Raw genomic sequence first — 24,854 nt, 5'->3', positions numbered from 1 at the left:
TCTTCAGGACTGGAGCGGCCCATCGCTGTCACCCAATCCTGTGTCCAGTGAGGGAGGCAGCCTGCGGTGGCCACCAGTACTTTTCTACTGAGCTGGAAACGAGCCTGGGGGTGAGGGCCCAGGGGTCACACAAGAACAGGTGGAGGCCATCCTCGAACCGCCCCTAATCGGGTCCCAGCCCCAGGGCCCCTCCCCCCAGGCTAGCTTGGGACGGTGCTCGGTCCATACTGTGGCAAAGCCTGTGCACTCTCCAAATATGCAGGGAGCCCACTTGGCCCTAGTCTGTCCCAAGGACGGGGAGGATGCCCAGACCTCGCCAGTGGAGCTTCCAGAACCTCCCATCTATGCCACTCTCCCCATGGACTGCCAGGTGCCTGGTCCCTCCGGTGGCTTCCTGGGCCCAAAAGACAAGGGGACACCTGACTTCTAGCTGCACCACTCACAGGCAGTGGGACTGACCACTGAGGACACAGCAGGGGCCAATGGAGGACATGTGTGTCCCTGGAGATCAAGGCCTGCTGGGCAGCCCCGAGGGACATCAGGACGAGGGTTCCAGAGTGGGGCACACAGGCCAGGGAGCAGAAGAGAAGGAGGCAGAGCACGCGCGCTGTGCGGCACTCAGGCAGAGGGCTCTGTGGGACCCTCTGTGTGCGGAGAGGCTGGCCTGGACCACGGGAGCCCCCGGCAGCAGGGTGTCATCTGTCCGTCCCCAGCTCCTGCCACATGGCACCGTGCTGTAGACAGCATGGACAGAGGGACGCAGGTGCGGAGGAGCCACTAGTCTGGTGACAGGGGCCCAGTCACCTCCACCATCGTCCTCCCGGAAGAACTCCTCGCTGTCGTTGGCCGAGTGCGACTTCTTCATCTCCGCGATGCGGTTCCGGGGCACCTTCCTCTTGAGGGACGGGGAGAAGAAGGCAGGCCGGTTGTTCCGCTCAGGCGTTGGGGGTGTGCTGAAGGAGGTCACCTGGGGACAAGGGGCCCAGTCACAGAGCTGCTCAGAAGACATCCTGCGCGGGCTCTGAGGGGACACTGGTGAGAGGCGGGTGGGCCCGGCTGGCAGACCGCTTGCTGCCACCGAGCACGTGGTGGGGCTCCTGCAGCCACACCCGAGCAGGAGCAAGGGAAGCAGAGCAACAATCAGGCCTGCTTCGGGTCACTGACCGCGGGACACGCACGTGGGCTGCAGCCCTGGCCTGCACCCACCTCCCAGCCCCTGCACGGCCCCTCCCACGCCCCGTCCCCACCGGTGAGGGTGAGAAGCACTGCGGCTTCAGTGACCTCCGCCTCTGGTCCTCCCTTCCCCAGCGCTCTCCGCACCCGCTCAGGACACATGGACACAGATGGGCACAGGATGCCGGTCCCTGCCCTCAAGGAGCTCACAGTCTGCTGGGCCCACGAGACCCAAAGTGACAACCATGGACAGCACGCTGGCACTGAGACAGAAAAGGAAGCATAGGACGTGGGAGCACAGAAGCAGAAGGGATGGACAGCCTGGGAAGTCAGGGTAAGCTTCCTGAGGAGGTGCTGCTTAAGCTGGGTCTTGAAGGACGAGTAGGAGTTCGCCAGGTGAAGAAGGGGGGGAAGGGCGTTCCAGGCAGAGGGAACTTGGCCCATCTCCTCCCTCCTCCCCATGCAAACAACAATCAGCGCAGCAGGACGAGCTGGGCTGAGACTTCGGGAGCCCCAGGGAGCCCCATCGACTTCCTTGCCACAGCTCCGACATCCACCAGAGTCGCAGGTGGCCGCTGGGCTCCAGACGGTGCTCTCAAAAGCCAGGGAAGGTTTTGAAAGATAAGAACAGACACCAGAAACTGCAGTACACACAGTCTGCACTGGTCACGCACAAGTTACAAGTGAGCCCTGGGGACAGGAGGACAGCAGCAGGGCACACACAAGAGGCAGGGCTGGGGCTCGGGCCTGTGGCTCCGCTGTGAGCCCAGCGCTCCTCCCACGGCCCCGCAGCCCCTCACGCCCACTCTCACTGCAGGTGCAGAAAGCAAGGGCCAACACTCAGCAAGCCCGACTGCCAGCCGCAGCCTGGCTCTGTCCCGCGCAGGGCCCAGGCCTCATCTTCACTAGGACCCGCGAACACCACAGGGGGAGATTCAGGGCCAGGGAGAAGACCAAGCGAAGAGCGAGGCCTGTGTCTCGCAATCATAAAGCACAGAGAGGGCCCTGCACGAGGGATTCTCACCTATCCTCGCAAAAAAATAGCACTTCTCGGTTTTGGCTGGCTTAGAAAACACACTGACAGCAAAAGATACCAAAAAAGAACAAAAGTATACAGAAGACCCCAAGGAGAGCGGGTTAAGGCCTGTAGAACAGGTGCCCCTCCTGGCAGGCACCTGGCACAGCCTGGAATTTGCATTCCCAGCCTACAACAGCAAGCAGTAGCCCCAAGCTGCTATGGGGTCACTCCCAAGGGCCAAGCCCCATGCCGAGGCCAGGCCTGAGCGGCACTGGGGGACCCCACACCTCGGGAAGCAGTGTTCACACCCTGTGTCTGAATGGGAAAGCTGACCCTCACAGAACAAGAGCAGTGGGCCAGGACCCCAGCCCGGTGTCTCCTGGACAAGGGCCAGGCAGGCTGTGCCCCAGGGCCCAGGTGAGACGGCCCCTGTCCCGAGGCACTCGCACTGACCTGTCCAATTCAGGACTGACAGCACTGAGCTCTCCAGCCTGGGCCCTGGGGCCTGCACCCCTGGGGCCACAGTGGCTGATGGGCACCTCTGCCACCCAGGCTCCATACCCCGGCTGTGGTGCATGACCAGGCAGCAGCCTGGGTTTCCAGGCAGGGTTCAGTACTCCCACGCCAGCCACAGGGTCCTGCCATCAGGGCCAGCACCCTGCAGACTCACGGGCCGTAGCCTCTGTGAGCTTCGCCCAGCCTCGTGGGAGAGGGAGGCCAGCTCTTCCCGACCCACGAGCTCACTGGGGGATCCCAGGGTCCCCCAGGCAGGCACCCAGCTCCCATCCAGTCTCTTCTGTCTCGGGGAGGCACAATGAACACCAGCCACTGTGTGACCTTGGGGAAGGCCGCGCCTCCTCTGAGCCTCAACCCTCCTCCTCAGCACGGGAGCTGGGGCCGAGGGGGATGGCAGGCAGCAGGCCCACCCCAGCACATGGCACTTACCCGCTCGTGCATGGGTGAGGCCGGGCTAGAGTCCTCCTCGGTGCCGCAGGGGGAGGTGTCCCCGTGGACACGCGGCTGACAGCCATCTCAGCATGGCCCTTGCCCTGGGGCCCCTTCATGCGCACGAATTCCATGTTGTTGTACTTGTAGAAGCCGAACGACATCTTCTGGGCCATGCGTGCAGCCACGCTCACCTGTGGTGGACGGGACACAGCCTGCATGGGCGTGGTGGGGTGGCTCTGCAGGGCCCCTCCCCCAGGACAGGACGGGGGGCAGCCCTGAGGACCCCGAGAGGGGAGCTGGTGCCTGCTGACACGGTCTTGCCACCCTGAGGACCCAGGCCACAGCCAGGCTCAGCCACAGCGCTGTCACCTGGCCCTCCCACGACGCCGCCCACTGCAGGAGTGACTTGTTCACACCCAGATGTCCCTCTTCAGCAACAGAAGCAAGGAGGGGCTCGTGGTAGGGCTGGGCCATGGTCACCCCCAGCTGTCGCCTCAGGGACTGCAGAGCAGGGACACCCCCTGCCCTCACTTCCCACAGAAGCGATGGCTGAGGCGCGGCGAAGCCCCAACACAGGCCAACCCTGGGACTCCAGGGGCACCCAGATGGCCCAGGGTCCCTGAGGTGGGGCGGTGCCAGCCCGGGCTTGGGGCGCCCACGGGGAGGACGGGGAGCAGAGGGTGTGGCGGGGCCTCACTCACTCGGTTGTCATACACCTTCTTGAGCGCCTCGTAGCGGATGGAGCCCTGGAAGATGACCCCCTGGGACATGGTGGTTTTGTCACTGGCCACCAGCTCCACACAGACCATCTCCCCTTCCCCCACAGTCATGTCGCTGAACACCTGAGCAGGGCGCAGAGAGGACATGGTGACACCACGTGAGCGCTGGAGCCGCTGAGCAGCGAGGCCGGGCCACTTGTCCACGGCCCCTGACTGTCCTCGGAGTGCCAGGTACTCCACTTGAAGCAGCCTGCTGGGGACTGCCTGCTGTCTTTGGGGCCCTTCCAGGCCCTGACAGCACATGGCTGCTGGCCTAAGGCCTTGCTGCAGGAGGGCCCTGGGGAGTGGGATCAGCTGCTTCCTCCCAGCCACCACCCTCTCCTGGCCCCACTGTGGCTGCCTTAGAACAAAGGCCTCACTTCGGCCTGACTCCTTAGGCTCCGAGTGGTGCAGGCGTTGGGGGCCTGGTGGACAGATCCGTGGCAGTGAAGAGTATGAGCTCCCACCATACTCCCCCACTCGGGAGTCTGGGATCCTTAGCCCCATGGGTACACAGGATGGACAGGTGTGGCAGTCATGTTCAAATGAGGAAAATGAGGCTCAGAGCTGGGAGAACTCACTTGCCCTCAATCAAACACTGGGAGGGGGGCCCACACTGGCAGGCATCCAGGCCCTTCCCCACTCCGGGCTGCCCAGCACCTCCTGCAGAAGAAGGTCTTTGCCCTCAACCCCCCCCAAAGGAAGCCAAGGGGAAAGCGGCTAGGCCAGGCAGCTCACCTCCTCGAAGCTGTCAATCATGAAGAAGATGTTGGGGTAACTCATCTTGGATTCTTCCCCTTTGCTGTCCATCGGGTGCTTACTGGGAGAGGCAAACACTTGCTAAAAGAAAACACAAAAAAAGTTTCTGTAGGAAACAAAGAAAACAAAAAAAGTTTCTGTAGTACTGGGTGGGGATGGAACCCAGGGCCACAAGCATGCTAGGCAAACGCTCTACCACTGAGCTACACCCCAGCCCAGGAAGGCAGATTTTAAGGGTGAGAGAAGCCCCACCCTGCAGCAGGCCCAGAGCCACCCCAGGTACGGGGCACCAAGGGCACACTGCCCAGAGCCAAAGCCAGAGTCCTGTGGTCCTTGTCTGCATGGAAGGTCAGACCCCTCCAGACCTCAGAGGCAGGGGGAGGAGGGGAAGGGGGAGGGGGAGGGAAAAGGGAGGGAGGGAGGAGGAAGAGGACTCCTCCAGCACAAGCCTGGGCGGCAGGGGGCTCCCCCAACCATGCAGCCTCCCAACCAGGCTCACCTGCGACTTCTTCTTATGGATGTGGATGTCGCCCCCGTCAGCGCGTGTGCACACGGCACAGGTCACCACATAGTCCAGCTGGAAGAGAGGACAGGGCAGTGTGCATGAGGGGCCACTGTCCCAAGCTGTCCCCAGCCTGCCTGCCCCTACCTTCTGCAAGATGAGGTTCAGGCACACGCTCTCCTCCCAGTCGATGTCGGGGTCTCCCAGGCCTGGTAGCTTCTTGGAGTCCCGCCGGTACACCTCGACCTCCACCTCGGGCTCAGCTTCCGGCAGCTGTGGCACAGGGGACAGGTAAAGGTCAGGGTCCTGGCCCCTGGGACTGATGGGGCAGCCATTAAGATGGAAAAGACGCCTCTTCTTCCTCTCGCTCTGTGATAAGGAGCTACCCCTCCTCTCAGAGCCTTGGTTTCCTCATCTGCACAAAGGGCTGCAAGCACCGGGCTCTAAGATCTTGATGACTATAGAACATATTTGCCACATGTCATTAATGACAATGCTATCAGGACAGCCACTGAGTACACAGTGGGCAGCAGGGGCTGGGCTGTTTTGCAAATTATTAGTCCTTTTGCCCTAATGGCAACCCTGGAAGGCAAGTGTCACAGCCCTGTAACAGGTGAGGATCAAATGTAATAGTCACACACCTCAAAGAGAAGCCAGGTGTCTAGGACTCTTCAGGAAGGAGAAGTGCAGTGGAAAACACAAAAGCAAACTTTGATGCATCCTGTCCTGGAGGCTCTGAGGGTCCTGCAGACTCAGCTCTGAAGGCCACCAGTGAACCTGCGCTGGGCAGTGCCCATACACCCAGAGCAAGTTGGAATCCACATGGGGATGCAGGAGGGCCCCCTGCCCCAGAGTGAGCAAGGAGAGTCCAACAGGAGGGGTCCCTGGTCACTGCCTGCAGCTGTGGAGTCACCCGAACTGGAGCAGAGGCCTCGGCCCACAGTCCTAGTGCTGCTCAGTCTCTCTTCATCACCCTGCTTGGCTACTTGCCCCCTAGCTCATGGCTCTGAGGTCATCTTGTTTCCAAGAGAACACAGCCCCCCCTCCCCGAGAGGAGGCAAGGTGTGTGCCCTGCACTCAGCAGGTGCTCAGCCAACCTCTGCTGGCTCAGTGAATGGAAGGAAGAGGTCCCGGCATGGCCACACGGCTATTTTCAGGTAGGCACCTTGGCACAGCAGAGGGGGAAAGGGCAGCTGCACATCAGGAAGATGCCCATGTGTGTAACAGGAGACAGGTCCAGACTGTGCCAGGAGCCTCTCGGACACCCACCCCTGGGGGGACAGACGCACAGGACACTCGGGGTAGCAGCATGCATGCAGCCGTCAGAAGGGGCGAATGTCCACCACCCATATCAACAGGCAGATGCACAGGAAGCAGAGGGCACCAAGGACAGACGCGGCCGCCCAGATGTCCGTTTCTGGGGACTCATCTGGGTGTCTTCCTGCATGTCTGTCACGCTCAAGAAAATTTACCAACATGTGAGAAACTGAAAGTGTAAATAAGGACCAAAAGGTATGACAGATAATGTGAAATAGGAAGAAAAGGCTTAAAGTGGGAGGGGTAGGGGAAAGGAAAGAAGGGAATGGAATTAATATGAGAAAAGGAAAGAAATGAAAACAAAGCCTTTGCAAATAGGGAGGGGTGGAGGGGTTGAAGGGAGGGCAGGGGAATGGGGGCAAAAAAGAAAAGAAAATCTACCAATAGGCAAGGAGAGAGCAGAACTGCATCCCCAGGAGCTGTAACCCAGGCAGCTCCTTCCTGTCTCTGAGCTTTGACTTCATGCAAGTACATCTAGGATAATATGCTACCTTGGACTGCTGAGGGTGCTGATGGGAGTGACAGTGGCTCACAGCACAGGCCACCAGCACAGAGCAGGCCAGACAGATGCCCTGCCCCTCACTTCCAAAGACTATGTGGGCTGCCGGGAACAGGGAGCTTTGTCCAGGGAGGATGAACAGAGTATTCCTCCCAAGGATCCCCAAGGTGTCCTGGAGCAGGGTGCAGGGATCCCAGCATCCTATGCCACCCACCCTGCGGCTCTGGCTCTGCCCATCCATCCTCTTCTGCTAGGCAGGGGGAACCAGCTGGTTGCTGTGGTAACCGGGTATGCGGGAGGGGAGAGTGGGTGTCGGCCCAGTGCTCGCTGGCTGCAGAGGCCTAGCAGTGCGCAGGCGCAGTGCCCCCAGCTTGCGCCTCTAGCTCGCCCCCTACAGGCGGCCTCCGGAACTGCGGCCTGATGAGCAGGAAAATGCCCATGCGGAAAGGGACAAGAAAAAAAATGAAAATAGAAACAGTGGAAACAAAGCTTTTGTACATAGGAAGAGGAGGGGGCGTAAGAGGAGGGGAGAATGGGATAAAATAAAATTTATTTTTAAAGAAGAAGGGGGATAGCTGGTCCTATGGAATTTCTAGTTTTGTTTCTTTGAGAAACCTTCATACTGATTTCCATAATGGTTGTACTAGTTTACGTTCCCACCAACAATGTAGGAGCATTCCTTTTTTAACAACAACAACAAAAAAGAGAAAGGGCCGGGGATTTAGCTCAGTGGTTTCGCTGCCTGCTGCGCAAGGGCAAGGACCCGAGTTCGATCCCCGGCACCAAAAACAAAAAACAGAAAAAAAGAGAAAAAGAAAATCCCCAGTGGGTAGGTCCCAGGCCTCCTAGCCTTGCCCTCCAAACACTGTGCCAGATGCTACCCTGCTGCGTCACACCTTGATTCACATGTGCCCTACTGCCTCCCTGGTCCCTGCCTCAGGTGTCTCCTCAGTCCACCATCCCGTCTCCTACAACCCTCCAGGCAGATAGATGGCACTTCTTTCTGCAGCCCCACTGGTCCTGTTCTTCTCCCCATCACAGCCCTAGTGGCCCTGGACATCGTCCATCGGGGTGCCTGTCCCTACATTTTATTTATTTATTTTTTGGTACCGGGGATCGAATTCAGGTCCTTGCACTTTCGAGGCAGGCACCGGAACCACTGAGCTAAATCCCCGGCCCTGCCTGTCCCTACAGACTGGGCTCAGTGAGGACAGGACCAGGTATGAGTCCCCTCTGTGGGGGAGGGGCTTCTGCACGCAGTTCACTGTGGGTCTCAGCTCCCCCAGGGACTCTGCTTCCTGCTGATGACATCCCCAGGCTGCTCCTTCCCAAGGTGGGCTCTCGCTTTTGCCTTGCCTTCTCTTCCATCCAGGAAGGAGCCGTTCCCTGCCCATCTCGCTCTGTATCCGCCACCTCTCCAGGACACAGATCTGTCCTCCCCTTCTCCTGCCCTCCTGATCACAGCTGTGACTTGTCCCAGACCTGAAGCTCGAGATACCACCGAGAGGACCCCACATGTACACTGGCCTCCTTAGGGCCTCTGGTTGCAATAGCTTTTGCCTTGGGGAAAAGACCAACATTTTACAAAAAGCATTCTCTGCCACCTGATTCCAGCAGAGCCCAGACTGGTTAGGGTGGCTAGGGACAGAGGGTGAGGACCATGGCATGAAGAAGCTCCCTGATGCCACCCCTTCCTGCCAAGGGCATCTCTGAGGTCACATCAACCTCAATTACCGGTGCCAGTGAGAGGAAGGCCCCGCCCTCCTGGGTGTCTGCCCCGTGCCCCAGAGTGACGACTGGACAGACAGGCACACAGCGAATCTCAAAGCTGGTCTGAGAGCCAGTCTGCCAACTGCACACGGGGCAGGGAGGGCCAAGTGGGCAGAACCGAGGAGCTGAAGGCTGGACTCCGAAATCCCATTACCGCCAGCAGGGTCTCCTTATCACCCACACTGGTCACCGTGCCTGCCACCACCACTGAACCACCCTGCCAGGCCTCCACACCTTCCCTGGTCCGAGTCCAACACTGGCCATGCCCACTTCTGCACCTTTCCCTTCCCTCAGCTCCTTCACCATGGCCATCAGCCATGTCTCCTGCTGGTCCCTCCCATGCCAGCAGGAGGACACCAGTGACCCTGCCGGGGCAGCAGGCTTGTCCACTTGCAGTGGGCTTACTCTGCACATGTTCAGGCTCCAGCATAGCCCACAACTGGGATGGTGCTCCCAACACTCGGTGCTTGGGCCCTGGACAGCAAATGAAGTGCCAGAGCACCAGGGTATGGGCTTGGAGCCAAGTGGGCTGAGATCCAAACCTGGTGCACTTTTTGTTCTCAAACCCACACAGCATTTCCATGTTTGGCATATGAGATGCTTAAACACTGTGCAAAGTACTAAAACTTCTGACAACAGAGAAGGGAATGTGCACAGCGTGTCTCATGACTCCTGCAGCCACTGTGGTGAGGCACTGTATCTCGGAGCCCTCGGTTTCCCTCGGCTGCCCTGCCGAGTGCTGGGAGGGGACCACAGAGTTGAGCACTGGCCTAGTCCGAGGAAGGCAGCACCCTCCTCCTCCCCATCATGCCATCCCCATCTGGCAGGGTCACCCTGCCCACCTCCTGGGTCAAATCCCTGTGCTACATTTATTCCCTTGTGGCAAGAGGCTGACACACCAGCTGGCCCTGCACTGCTTCCTCAGGGCCACAATGGTGCTAACAATTGCTGCTCCCCAGGACCCCCGGGGACAATGAGTAATGGTACACACAGTCAGTGTCCCCGGCACAGCCCAAAATTAGGCAACAGGAGAGACTGTGTACTCAGAGCTTGGACATGTCAGGGGCTCAGTAAATATTGTGCTCCCCTTCGGACATGTAGGGCTTCAGGGAAGGACCTTTGGGTCTGGGATGCTGGGCACGGGGTTCACCCACCTTCCTCCCGTCCACACTGCTCTCGCTGCCGGAGTAGGCCAGCTTCCGGCGAACGTAGAAGAGCATGTCGTCCTGCCGGGGGGCCCATTTCTCCATGAAGTAGGTGGAGAACATCCAAGTCCAGAAGACGATGCGGTCATCCTTGAGGCAGCCTGCAGAAGGAGGCCAGAGAGGTCCGCTGCGTGACCTTGCCCAAGCCCGCCCTCCCCCCTGCATTCTGGGTCAGAATCCCACAGGGCTTGGAGCCGCTCTGCCCGCCTCCCCGGGGGCAACTATGAGGCTGGGATGCCTCCCAAGAGCCTGAGTCTTCCACCCAGCAGCAGCCTGAGGGCCAGCTCCCACCTGGGGATGAATCAGCAGCTTGGGAGGAAAAGGAAAACCTGAGCTGCACAGCACTGGCTGTCTGGGCCAGAATGAGGGGGCGGGCTCGGGGAGCGGGCCCAGCGGGAACCACCCAGCAGCAGACATCCCCGCCCTGCCAGCTCCCCCAGCTGCAGCAGTTCCCAAGGAGAATCCATCCCACTTAAAGGGACAGCGCCCTTCACCAGAGGGCTCAGCAGCAGGCAGGATCCCTGTGAGGACACCCCAGCCCCTCGCTGTCCTTGTTCCTCAAGCAGACCTCTTATTAGATGTGGTATTTCTTAGCTCAGTGGTTTTGCTGCCTGCTGCACAAGCACAAGGACCCGAGTTTGATCCCCAGTACCAAAACAAACAAACAAACAGAACTTGTGATCTTTTCCCGCACGAGGAAAAGCCCACAGGGTTTGGTAGGAAAACCTGGAGTTTCCATTCCACCTCTGCCGCTTTATTATGTGACAAGCGACAGGCACCTTGGCCTCTGTAAGCCACAGGTTCTTTTCGAGTTAATGCAGGTTAACTATGATCATGGTGGAAGAGCCTATGTCACACAGAGGGACAGAGTGAACGTGATTTCAGCAACTCGATGGGTTAAACTGTTGCCAGTCTCCTTTTTCCAGTTACCGTCTACCACTGGGATCCAGTCCCTGTACTCTGCTGCCGGGGGAACTTAACCCCTTCACTTAGACATGGGGAACCCAAGGGCCAGCTGGGTGCAGCACAGGCACTCAGTGGCCCAGCCAGGACTTGCTCCGTTCCCTCTTCCTGGGGTCAGTCACAGGGCTGAGTCGCAGGCAGAAAGCCCAAGCCACACCACTGACCCCACAACCAGGACCTGGCCCAGCCCCTGCCCTGGCCCTCTGTCCTCTGCCCGGCAGTGGGCCACCCACCCACTCCCACACCTGCCTGGCCCAGACTTGTAGCCAGTGGGCAGGAGGAAAGGAGGAGGCAGCTTGCTCGGTGCGGGGGGGGGGGGGGGCACGGCTCAGCAGCCTGGTCGGCCTCAGTCGGGGAGCTACACACTGACGGCCTCCCCAGGCTCGCGGGCACTGAGCACCAACGCATAGTGTGGTCGGCCTTGCTGCAACACATAGTTCACACCACTAGACACCCTGGAAACCAGGCAGAGGCCCCTTGGCTACCCCTGGTGAAATGCCAACTCTCTTTCAACATCATAGCTCTCTCTCAGAGTCCAACAGAAAGCTTTCAGATTAAGACCTGCACAGGGGTGCATGCTGGTCTCCTGCTGGTCTCCTGCCTCCCGGTCCTCTGCTGGCCCTGACAAGTCGGGGTCCTGACTCAAATCCCATGCCTGCCACAGGGGGCCCTGTGAGTGTCGCTCTGGGTTAAGCACTGCCCTTCCTTCTGGGGTCACCTGGGGTGGGGCCTGGCTCAGTGGCTCAGCCTGTGCTTAGGATGCACAAGCCCCTGGGTTCAATCACCAGCATCCTCCCCACAAAGTCACCTGCTAGCAGCTGTGGGGCACCCAAGCAATAGTGTTATTAACAAGAACAATGACGACGATGATATGGTTAGTAAGAGTTCTGCGTGGACTGTTTCAGTGAATTCTCACCATTATTCTGTCATCCCCGCCTCACCAACAGGCCAAAGAATGCGCCCAAGTTCACAGTGCTGGGGACTGAGGAAGTACTCAGATCACACTTGGGCCTTGGAAAGGCCTCTCTGTATTCAGCAATCAGTAGGCTGGAGTGAAGGAAGCAGATGATGACCACACCCCTAGCAAGCATCAGGTGGCCCTGGACTCGGTCAACAACAACAGGAGGGGACGTAAGAACTGTACTGCCTGAGGCCAGCGGCTCTCCCTTGGCCTCCGTGCAGGCACCCGTGGGTTCCTTCCCTGTTTCACAAGCCCAGAAACACTCTTGGCATCTAATCCTCTACCGGGCTTGAGAGCCAGGTGACCGAGGCAGGCTGCCTGCCAGAGTGGACTCCTCCCCGGGCAGCAGGGCACACACAGGGATCCTGGAGCCACACCCCGGAGGCCGAGGGGCCACGAGTACACTGCACCAGCCCCACACTGGCCCTACTCCTAGGCGCTCCGGTAGCTCGGTGACAGTCAGAAGGCCCAACAGGAGCCACTCCTGCCACCGCCCCCCAGGCCCCACCATCCAGGATGGTCTCCACTTCTAGCCCAGTTGCCAGGCCTCACCTTGGAGCCAGAAGAGGTTCCTTTAACAGCTCCTTTCCTGACCCTCCTCCCCCTATGGCCTTTCCATGGAATTCAGATTGACACTCCAGGCCCTCACCTTGTGCCCCTGGACACGCCCTGCCCTGGCCCAGCAAGCTCCCTGCCCCCACCGCCACCCTGTCCCATCGCCTTGCTGACCACCATCACAGCCCTCGTTACCACGCGGTGTTTTCACACCCATGTCCTACCTGTCCCCCACTGTGTGAAGGTGTCCCCCAGGGAGGGACTTGGTCATGGTCACCATTAGATACCAGTGCCCAGATCAGTGCCAGGCACACAGGCTGAGTAAATGGGCTTCTGCGCCCTGATCCTCCATCCCTGCTTGTCAGCCCTCTCAGACTCAAAACAGAAAACTGCCCTGGGCTGCAAGAGGGACAAAGCACCCTCAGACTGTCACTCCAGCCAGCCACAGCTGCCACTACACACCAACACACAGTGTAAGCCAGGAGAGCCAGCGCCATCACACTGCGGAACACCATGCAGACACTGTCAGAGCTCTTGCAGTACCAGTAGGGTAGAACTGGCAGGAGGAAACCCAGTCTACCAGGGAAACACGCACATGCGCACACGCACACCCAGGCACCCTTCACTCTAACTCGGGGGAAGACCCTACACGAACGAGGAGGGGGAGAGGCACTAGGGCATGAAGAACTGCTAGAGCAACCCTGAGCAGTGGCACAAGTGACACAAGACATCTCCACTCCCAGGACACTCAACACTTGAGAGCAAGAAGAATCACAATGACAGGCTGGGGATGTGGCTCAATGGTTGAGCGCTTTCCCCAGCACGCACCCCCTGAAAAAAGTAATGGAAAACGGCAGAGAGCTGCGCTCCAAAAAATATTCCAATTCCCCTCAGGCCAAGAGAAGCAAAACCCAAATCAAAGGAAGCAGAGGAGACCAGTGGGAGGTCCACACACGACAGATGCTCCAGTACAGCAAGTTAGGACCTAGATGTGCATGACCCCAACACAGAAACAGGCGCAGGAGGTGACATGGCAGGAAGGAAACAACCAGTTCACAGGAATGTGGGGAGATAACAGTCTCACCAGAAACCACAGATGCATATCGCAAGGCTTCACTGTCGTTTCTAAGAGGGCAGATTTGTTCTTTAAAAAAATACCGTAGGTCAGTCATAGTGTCACACACCTGTAATCTCATCACTCTGGGAGGCTGAGGCAGGGGGATTACCTTGAGTTCGAGGCCAGCCTGGGCTACATAGTGAGCTCAAGGCCAGCCTGAACTACAAACCAAGACTGTCTCAAAAAAATAAGTAAATAAAAATGAAAAAATAAATAAAAATACCATTTAGGAGGCCTGGGGATTTATCTTAGTGGTTCCACCACCTGCCTCAAAAGCACAGAGACCCGAGTTAGATCCCCAGTACCAAAAAACAAACAAACAAAAATACCGTTTAGGGGCCAGGGATTTAGCTCAGTGGGGCTGCGCCTGCCTTGAAAGTGCAAGGTCCTGAATTCAATCCCTGGTACCACACACACACAAAAATAATAATAATATCATTTAGGGGTCAGGGATTTAGCTCAGTGGCACTGCGCCTGCCTCACAAGCACAAGGTCCTGAGTTCCATCGCCATACCAGGAAAAAAGAAAATACCATTTAGGAAAACCATCAGATTCTTATTAAGGCAAACATGCACTTCCAAACAATTCAGCCACTCCTAGGGACACATTCAAGAGGTGTCCATAAGCAGAGGGATGGTTCCTAAGAACCCCAAAGTGGAAAGTAGGAGGACAGACACATGGAAGGCAGCAGAGCCATTCAAAGGAATACTACTCAGCCATAAAAATTGCCAATCCCCACAGCACGATGGGTAAATCTCAAAATCATCACACCAGGAGGAGAGGGAGGAGATCAGATTACAGGGCTACACTTCATGTGATCACATTCCCATGATGATTCAGAAAAGCAAAACATAGCAACCAAAGGCAGATGCACAGCTGTCTGCAACATTCTGGGTTTGGACTGGGGAAGTGGTTTCACAGGTGCGGAGTCATCAAAACTCATCAAACTGTATGCTCCATGAACATGTAGCTTACTTTACTACACTGCATGCCAACATGAGTGATAAAAAATTCTAGCCAATTCGGTCAAGGGCGCATTGAGCTGGGACGCTCATACATTCTAGAGAACAAAAATCACGATATCCTTTGTGGAAAGTACACAAATGTTTTCCCAATTCTGTAAATCTACCTAAAGGAAGAGAAATATCAAATACAAAAATAGAAGCCCCATGCAAAAAACTGCTTCCTGTTTGATTAATAAGAGCAAATAATAAAATAGCAATAATTGTGGTAAGGAAGGACAGACCACCCTCTTCTGCAGTGACTGACATTTAACCTAGGCGAATCTGGCTACGTGGACTAAACCATCTCCACCTACCCTTCAGAGGATGGCTGTGAGGAGGTGTGTAGCACAGGCAAGACACACAGAGGACAACCACACAAGTCCCGTGGAAACCCCAGAAGTGCACACACTACGATTTGGGAGGGGCTGGATGCAACAGGGAATCTGCCTTTTTATTCACTTAGTATTTTCAGTAAGATTATACAACCTTTTCCTATAAACGCATAGCATAGACTAATGGGGGGGGGGGGGAAGAAGACACAGATGACCGGGTCCCCGTCCAGAAGCTAGGCAGGATTAGAGTGGATTTCTGAGTCTGGTAGGAACAGGGCTCGAGGCTCTGAAGCCAGACCACGTGGGCCCGGGGCCTGACTGCTCTTTACCCAGGTGGCTGATGTGTCAACCTCTCTCAACCTGGTGACTCCAAAGTTGGAGTCTCACTCCACCCACCCAGGATCAGTGGTGAGGACTGGAGAAGAGTCCAAGGTCCTTTCATGAACTGTAAAGTCCCATCCACGAGGAGGTCAGTGGGGACCCGCTCTGTTGCCTGTGAGTCTCTATGGCCAGCTCAGATGAGGTCACAGACCCCACCCTTACAGTTTCTTTGGCCCCCAGATCAGGGACGGGTAAGTGAACACGAGGGGACCGTGGCATGGCCTGGGATATCTGCTGGCTCTGGCTCCTGCAGATGTGCCGCTTCCTCCTTTCCCAGGCCTGCCAGCAAGAAGAGGTCACTCCAGCAGAGCAACCACTCCCTGGAATGCTCCCCCGCTCCTGTCTTGCTGCTCCTGGGCTGGCCTGGGCTGAGGGTCCCCAGCCCCAGGGTCCAAGGGACAGCTCACAGGAGCAGATGTGACCTTAGGCTGCCAGAGGCAGTCCGGCAGCACCACAGACAGCTAGCTCCATGCAGCCCAGGCCTTCTGCCCGGCTGGGGTCCCCAAGAGCAGAGATCACCTCGTCCCTGGTACCAAGTTCTGTGAAGTATCCATGAGCACTGAATTAGCACGCGTGTGCCCCACTGCTCCTGGGGCAAATGCTGGGCGGGGCTCCCAAGGGCCTCTGGTCACTACGTTTTCGTAGCCTTGCTTTACGCAGATTTCTGTTTAAAGGCATCTGGTATCATAAGCAGCCCTTCCTTAACACCCAATGCACAGTCCCTGGTAGTCAGGCCTGGGTGGAGCTCACTCACGACACTGGATCACGAAGCATCTGACAGCCTCCCATCTCGGAACTATGCTTTCGACCATAGCAAATCACCACAAAAGCACAAAAATATGAACCATGCACACGAATCAGACTGCAGGGAGGTCACAGAGTATGGGCTTGCTCACCCTCGGCTGGGAACCTGAGTGTCAGGCGATTCATTTTTCACAATTCTGTGAAAGCGCCGCGTGTTGATTTTGGGTGACAGAAACTTCAGCAAGGGGGCGAATTCACAAAAACGGAATCCGTGAGTAATGAGGATGCACCTTGCATCAGGAATAGTGGCCCTCAACAGCTCCTGTCATGGAACTCAGCAAGTACCAGGCTTGTAAGTCCCTCCTGGGACCCAGGACTGAGGAGCCCCTGACACCTGGTGCTCAGGGACGAGTGGGGACACAGTGGGGTGTACCGAGCCTGGCCTTCACCCTCCCCTGGGCTTGCTCCTGCCTCCATCTGTCCCAGGCTCCCCTCTTCACTCTGCAAACAAGGGATCTGCCGGGTGACAGCTCCTGCAGCTCACCAGATAGCAGTGGGAACAGCACATGTGGCCACGCTACAAGTCATGAAGCCATTCAGATCTTCATGGAGCTGCGGGGTGGGGATAACCTTGGCTTCCACTGTCAGTGTGAGACAACCAAGCCTTGGGACCAGGGTGCTCAATGACAGACACAGGAGCTGCATCCCATGTGGCCTCCAAGCTCAGGCATGTTCCTTCTGAGACCCCACACGGCTTGTGCAGGGTCGGGGCTCTTCTGGCTGCTTCATAAACAAGGTGCATGCTGGGCAATAACCAGGTTTCCCCCACCCTTCTGAGCCCCTGGGAACAGCCCTGTGCTCCCCATACCACGGGGTCATTTGCAGTGGCCCTCTGAGCCCTGGGGACATCCAGGAAAGGACATCTGGGTGAGACACCAACCCAGCACACTTAAATTACTGCTCACAGAGATGCCCCCCCCCCACCAGTGTACACTGGAAAGGAAGGGAGCTTTGTATCTTACAAGGCATTCCCCACTAATATGCAATTACGACATGGGCCTGGGGGAGCCTGTGTCAGACTCCAGAGTAACAGCCGACCTAGAAGCAGGCGCGGTGGCACTGCCTATGATCCCAGCTACTTGGAAAGCTGAGGCAGGAGGAGGGCAAGTTCAAGGCCAGCGTGGGCAACAAGGTGAGAGCCTGTCTCTAAATACAACTGTAGAAGGGCTGGGGATGCAACTCAGTGGGAAGCACTTGCCTAGCACGAGAGGGCCTGGCATCCATCCTCAGTGTAGAAAAGGAGAGAAAGGAGACTTAGTCCACATTCTTGACCTGCTGCCCACTTACATTAGCTATTTAACCTCTCAAACCTTCAGTTTCTTCACCAGCCAAATCAGATGAACAGCTATCTACAGTTGCTATGGTGATGAGGAGGTAATACAAGGTCTCAGGAGAGCACCAGGCATTGGGTAAATGCTCTCTGAAGGACAAGGCTGCTGCGGCTATGTTAATAACCTGAATGACTTTTCCTCAGGCTGGGCCTTCGGATGACCATGCATTGGGTTTTAGGAGGCATTTCTTCAGACCCATCACAATCCTTCTCCAGCCCAGTAAACCACACAGGTTAAGCAAGCCCTTAAAAAGATGACCAGGTATCACAAGAGCAAAGACTATTCAAGAGCTACCCTTAAAAGGACATTGGAGTAGCAGATCAAGAATGTTTGCTTTTTATTTTTATTTTGGGTGTTGTTGTTCTTTTGTGGTTCTGGGATTAAACCCAGGGCCTGTACACTGAGCTGTATCCCCAGGCCTTTTAAATTATATTTAACCATTTTAAAAGCACCAATACAATTATAATGGGGGATCTCAATAACCCACTGGTGCAAATAGATCAACTAAAAAAAAAAATTAACCAAGAAATATCAAAACTGGACCAAACTCTTGAACAAATGGACTTTGTAGATCTCTACAGAGTGTTCCACCCCACAACATCAGAATACACATTCTTCTCAGCTGCACATGGGACAGTCTCCAAAGTGGACCATACACTAGCTCACAAAACATCCTTCAGTAATGCAAATGAATTGAAATTATCCTAAGCATATTATCAGACCATAGTGCAATGAAACTGGAAATTGATGGCAAAAGAAACCACAAGAACTTCATAAACACTTGGAAATTAAATAACACTCTTCTGAACAACCAATGGGTCATAGATGAAATTAAAGAAGAAATTTGACAGTTTTTACAATTAAACAATAATGCCAGTACAGGGCCAGGGATTTAGCTCAGTGGCACCATGCCTGCCTTGCAAGCGCAAGGTCCTGAGTTTGATCCCCAGTACCCAAACAAAAAACAAAAACAAAAAAAACCTAATAATGCCAATACAACATACCAGAACTTATGGGACACAATGAAACCAGTACTAAGAGGAAAATTCACAGCAGTGAATTCCCATATCAGAAAAGCAGAGTGAGCTCAAATGAGCAACATAATGATGAACCTCAAGCTTCTAGAAAAAGAACAAGTATGAAGGAGTAGATTATAAAGAACAGAGCAGAAATTAATGCAATGGAGACTAAGAAAATAATACAAAGAATCAATGAATTGAAGAGTTGGTTCTTTGAAAGAGTAAATAAAGTTGACAAACTCTTAGCCAACCTTATCCAAAAAAAGGAAAGAAAAGGCTCAAATTCATGCAATTGGGAATGAAAAAAGTAAAATCACAACAGATTCTGCAGAAATCCAGAAAATCGTCAATACCTACTTCAAGAACCTGTATTCTGGGCCGGGGATTTAGCTCGGTGGTTTCGCTGCCTGCTGTGCAAGTGCAAGGACCCGAGTTCGATCCCCGGTACCAAAAAAAAAAAAAAAAAGAACCTGTATTCTAATAAGACGGAAAACACAGAAGAAATGGACAGATTCTTTGATACATATCAACTACCAAAGCTGACTCAAGAAGATATAAAAATTCTAAATAAACCATTATCAGTTAATGAAATTGAAGATGTAATTAAAAACCTATCAACAAAGAAAAGCACAGGCCCTGATGGATTCACTGCTGAATTCTATAAGACATTTAGAGAAGGCCTAATGCCACTACTTCTCAAACTCATTAATGAAATTGAAAGGAAGGGCTGGGGATTTATCTCAGTGCTCCCAGTGCCTGTCTTGCAAGCACAAGGTCCTGAGTTCGATCCCCAATACCCCGCGGCCCCCCCAAAAAGAAAGGGAAACAATACTCCAAAATCATTCCTGGAAGCAAGCAATACCCTGATACCAAAACCAGAGAAGGATCAAACCAAAAAAGAGAATTACAGGCCAATCTCCCTAATGAACACATAGACGCAAAAATCCTCAATAAGATACTGGGAAAAGAATGCAGCAATTCCTCAAGAAGATTATACACCAGGACCAAATAGGATTCATCCCAGGGATGCAGGGATGGTTTAACATATGCCAACCAATAAATGCAATACTCATATTAACAGAGCCAAGGACAAAACCATATGATCATCTCAACAGATGCGGAAAAAGCCTTTGACAAAGTCCAACAACCATTCATGATAAAAAAAAAAAAACCTACAGAAAATTGGAATACATGGTCTTTATCTCAATCTAATAAAAGCCATCTATGACAAACCAACAGCCAACATCATACTAAATGGACAAAACTGAAAGCTTTCACTTTAAAATCAAGAACGAGACAAAGATGTCCATTTTCACCACTCTTATTCAATATAGTTCTAGAAACATTAGCCAGAGCAATTAGACAAGGGAAAAAAAATAAAAGGAATAAGGATAGGAAAGGAAGAAGTTAAATTATCATTATTTGTGGATGACATAATACTCTATATAGAAGACACCAAAAACTCTACTAAAAAACTTCTAGATTTGATAACCAAATTCAGCAGCATAGCTGGATACAAGGTCAACACTCAAAAATCAATAGCCTTCTTGTACACAAACTCACTGAGAGAGAAATTAGGGAAACAACACCTTTCACAATAGCATCCAAAAAAATGAAATACCTAGGACTCAATCTAATGAAGGAAAGAAAAGACATTTATATGGAAAACTACAGTACTCTGAAAAAGGAGCTTGAAGAGGGTATCAGAAAATGGAAAGATAGCCCCTGTTCTTGGGTAAAAAGAACCAATATAGTGAAAATGGTCATACTTCAAAAATTGATATACAGATTTAATGCAATCCCGATCAAAATTCTAGCATATCTCACAGAATTAGAGAAAACAATCCTAAAATTCATTTGGAACCACAAGAGACCTAGAACCAATTCTAGCAAAACCAACTAGCAAAACCAATTCTAGCCAACAAAGGCAAGGCGGGAGGCATCACAATCCCTAAATTGAAATTACACTGCAAAGCTACTGATAAGAACAGCATGGTACTGGAAAAAAAAACAAAACAGGAAGAGGATCAATGGAACAGACTAGAAGATGCAAAAACAACTCCAAACACACTCAGCCACCTTATCTTTGACATAGGAGCCAAATACCTTCGCTGAAAGAAAGACAGCCTTTTTAATAAATGGTGTGAGAAAAACTGGCTTTCCATATGCCAAAGATTGAAACTAGACCTATATCTTTCACCATGCACTAAACTAAAATAAAAATGGATCAAAGATCTAAATATTAAAACAGAAACATTAAATCTGCTGGACAATAGAACAGGTAGAACTCTTAAAGACACTGGTGTAGGCAAAGACTTTATGAACAAAACCCCAATCGCACAGGAAATTTCACAAAGAATCAACAACTGGGATCTCATCTTATTAAAAAGCTTTTGCACAGCAAAAGAAACCACCCACAGAGTGAAGAGAAAACCCACAGTGTGGGAAAAAAATTTTTACCAGCTGTTCCTCAAAGGACTATTATCTAGAGTATATAAAGAACTCAAAAAAAATCAGACACCCCCAAATTTGAAGACCCAATCCAAAAATGGGCATCTGAAAAGAACAGATACTTCTCAGATGAAGAAGTAGAAACAGCAAGTAAATATATGTTCAACATCACTGGTCATTTGAGAGATGCAAATTAAAATAACACTGAGATTCCACCTCACTGCAGAAAGAATGGCTGCTATCAAGAAATCAATAACTAATGCTAGAGGGGCTGTGGGGGAAAAGGAACCCTTCTCCACTGTTGGTGGGAGTGTAGACTGGTGCAACCACTGTGGACATCAGTGTGGAGATACCCTGAAAAACTAAAACTAGAGGTTCCATTTGACTCAAGTATTCCCCTCCTTGGTATCTTCCCAAAAGAATTAAAAGCATCATACTACAGCAATATATACACACCCATGTTTATAGTGGCACAGTTTGTAATAGCTACATCTTGGAAACAGGCCCAAGTGCCCATCAACTGACAAATGGATAAAGAAGACGTGGGGTTTTTTATACAATGGAGTACTACTCAGCCAAAAGAAGGGTAAGTTTGAGATATTTCTAGATAAATGGATGGACCTTGAGAACATACTCTTAAGTGAAATAAATCGGACACACATGTTTAAATACCGCATTGTTTCTCTGGTGTGAGAAACCAAAAGTGAAAATAAGGACCGAAATGTGTAACAGATACCGGGAAATGGAAAGAAAATGTTCAAATGAGAAAGGGAACAAGGGGGGGAGGGAGGAACAAGGAAATAAAAAAGAGCATAGAAGGTAAAAATGGAAACAAAGCTTTTGTAAATAAGGAATAAGGAAGGGAAGAGGGTTGAAGAGAGTGGGGAATGGGAAAAAAAGAAGAAGCAAGAAGTTATCGTGCACAGGTACAAATTCCCTATGATGCATGTTATTACATATATCTAAAATGTACCAAGAAATGTTTTGCTTTAAAAAAGAACAAATAAGGCTACTTATATGAACAAAAAATATATATTTAACCCTTTTTATTTTTTATTTTTGAGGCAGGATATGGCTCAGTTGCCAAATTGCCAAGGCTGAGCTCAAACTTGTAACGCTCCTGCCTCAGCCTCCCAGAATGCTAGGATCACAGCCATGTGCCACCACACATTCTTTGAGATGGCATAACACTAATTTCAAAGACAACAACAGCACAGACTACACATGCCCACCCACACTCAGATAAAATTAGACTAATCTCACTGATGGATAGTAACATAGAGTTTTAACTATCGTAAGTATGTATTAAACAGAATCCAGCAATCCACTAAAACTATGTTATTGGCCACTCTTAAGAACTGTATTAATATATTTATGTCTATTTATAGCTCCAAAGAGAAATAACACATGCCCACCTCCATGGATAGTGGGAGAGCACTGAATGATATTCAACACTTCTTCTTGATTTTTTACTTATTTATTTGTTTTTTGAGACAGGGTCTCCCTGTGTAGTTCAGGCTGGCCTTGAACTCATGGCAATCCTCCTGCCTCAGCCTCCTGAGTGCTGGGACTACAGGCACGCGCCACCACGCCTGACCTCCGTCTGTATTTTTTCCTTTTCTTCCCTCTATATTGCTTTACCAGTTCTGTCTTCAAACATAATCCAACTATAGCTTCTCCCCCAGGCTCGCTGCCACATCCCCACCCTGCGTTACTGTCTGGGCTCCGGGCTGCTCCCCACGCTGACCTTTCCCTTGCCGTTAAAATGAACCTCAGTTCTCACTCTTGGCCTTCTCTCCTCCAGCCCCAAACACCCAACCAGAAGGGCACACCCCACGCCCACAGCCTCCACCTCACAACAGGTTTTACTTTCTTTACTGCACTTCTCACTATGCAGACACATACACCTCATCTGTTTATTCCGCTTGTTTTGTTTACTTTCAGTCCTTCCCTAACACAGGAGTCAGCAACTATTCCTGCAAAGATCCAGGTAAAATATACTTCAGGCTCTGCAGCCAAGCCACATGACAAGCCAGGCACAGCAATATGGACAGACACCATGTGGCTAAGGCCACGGTCTGGACTGGCCTGGCCATAGCTGGCCAACACCTGCCTCCCAGGCTGGCAAATGCTTTAAGAGGCACCCTGCCCTGCGTGCACATAAGGTCCATGGCGCCCATGGTATCTCTCCTCTATGATCATTCTATTCCCTGCTGTACAGTTGGGTCCCACAGTGGTGTCTGGCATACAGAAGCAGTAAGTAGCATTTGTAAACTGAATGAATGAAATGAATTGAGTGACTAATGAATGTGAATGAAATGAAAGCAGGTGTTATGGGTACCTGATTATAAAGATCAGTAGAACAGAACAGAAAGTGTAAAAACAGAACTAAAACACTCAATAATTTAGTTTGCATACAGATGGCCCTTCAAATCAGTAGGATAAAAATTCTTCTTCAACAGCTGGTCCTGAGACAAGTAGCTAGCTGAGGGAAAAAGTAAGGTTGGGTCACTGCTCAAGCCCAAATACAGCGGTACCTCGGTTTACAAACTTAATTTGTTTTGGGATTTGGGGGAAAATGGCTGCATTGTCTCTGTGGGGGGAAGACAGCCGTGGTCATGTTTTTCACCGATGCAGAGTTTGTGAACAGAAGCAAAATTCTGCGGAATGCTTTTATTTGAGAAACCAATTGTTTGCAAACAGAAGCATTTGTAGGGCCAGGGATTTAGCTCAGTGATGCCTTGTCTGCCTCGAAAGTGCAAGGTCCTGAGTTTGATCCCCGGTACCGGGGGCTGGGGAGCGTTTGTGAACTGACATATTACTGTAAATTCCAAAAAGATAAAAAGTATGCCGGCCATGATGATGCATGCCTGCAATCCCAGCACTCGGGAGGCTGAAACTGGAGGGTTGCCGCAAATTTGAGGCCAGCGTAGGCTACATAATGAATTCAAGGCCACCCTGAACTACATAGCGAGACCCTGTCTTAAAAACACAAATAAAACAAAACACAAAAACAAGCAAACAAACAAAAAAAGATGAGTCTGAGCCTGATGTCATGCGTCTGTAATCCTGGCACACAGGAGGCTGAGGCAGGAAGATGACAGTGAGTCGAGGCCAGCCTGGGCTACACAGCAAGACCTTTTCTCAAAAAACAAACAAACAAAGATAAAAATTGTGTGTGTGGTGCTGGAGATCAAACCCAGGGCCTCTCAGATTGCAGGCAAGTGCTCTACCACTGGGCAACACCCCCAACCCCAAGATCAAAACTTTTAATGGTAAAGGAAAACCATAAAAAAACCCTGAAATAAACCATGAGGGTATTTTTTAATCTCTCAGAGAAGGAAAAGCTTTTCAAAGCAGAACTCAAGAGCTATCAAAGAAAAAGATAAACTGCATAAAAACTTAAGATTTCTACAGGGAAAAACCTACATAATCCTGCACGCACATGTACACACACACACACACACACATTCACATACATGCAACAAAACGAAAGCAAAAAACCAGAACAGCCTATTTGCTTCCTCTTATGTGGCTACAAAAACACAATAAAAAAGGAGGCAAAAAGTAAGCACCATGTTGGAAAATTAAGCTGGCTCTAAGAGGGCTGATTTCCTTAACACATACTAAGTCCTACACAATGATAGGAAAATAAAATAGAGCAGGAAGCCAAGGGAGACACAAATGGCTTTTTAAACCTGATAAGATGCCAACTGCACATCATTAGAAAACTGTACATTAAAATCACAAAACTCAGGGCCGGGGATTTAGCTCAGTGGTTTCGCTGCCTGCTGCGCAAGCACAAGGACCCGGGTTCGATCCCTGGTACCAAAAAAAAAAAAATTAAAAAATCACAAAACTCTGGGGCTGGGGATGGGGCTCAGTGGTACAGCACTTGCCCAGCATGTGTGAGGCCCTGATTTTGAGCCCAAGCACCAGACAAAAAACCCCCTCAAATTACAAAATTCCATTTTCTGCCTATCAGAT

General features: G+C 52.3%; 1 protein-coding gene across 1 annotated transcript in view; it reads right to left on the bottom strand.

The window, feature by feature from the left end:
• Positions 1 to 24,854, bottom strand: part of Kiaa0930 (KIAA0930 ortholog) — a 40,237-nt gene that overhangs the window by 1,924 nt on the left and 13,459 nt on the right. Inside the window, 8 exon segments of the mRNA XM_004845408.3 lie at positions 805 to 967; positions 3,137 to 3,201; positions 3,204 to 3,330; positions 3,841 to 3,981; positions 4,636 to 4,737; positions 5,156 to 5,233; positions 5,306 to 5,431; positions 9,899 to 10,050. Coding sequence (XP_004845465.2) covers positions 805 to 967; positions 3,137 to 3,201; positions 3,204 to 3,330; positions 3,841 to 3,981; positions 4,636 to 4,737; positions 5,156 to 5,233; positions 5,306 to 5,431; positions 9,899 to 10,050 — 954 coding nt within the window.

This window comes from Heterocephalus glaber, unplaced genomic scaffold, assembly GCF_053883595.1.
Source record: "Heterocephalus glaber isolate CG9 unplaced genomic scaffold, H.glaber_assembly_v1.0 deba00001444, whole genome shotgun sequence".
Taxonomy (NCBI): Eukaryota; Metazoa; Chordata; class Mammalia; order Rodentia; family Bathyergidae; genus Heterocephalus; species Heterocephalus glaber.
The sequence above is the reverse complement of the archived record's forward strand: the minus strand, read 5'-3'. Positions and strand labels throughout refer to the sequence as shown.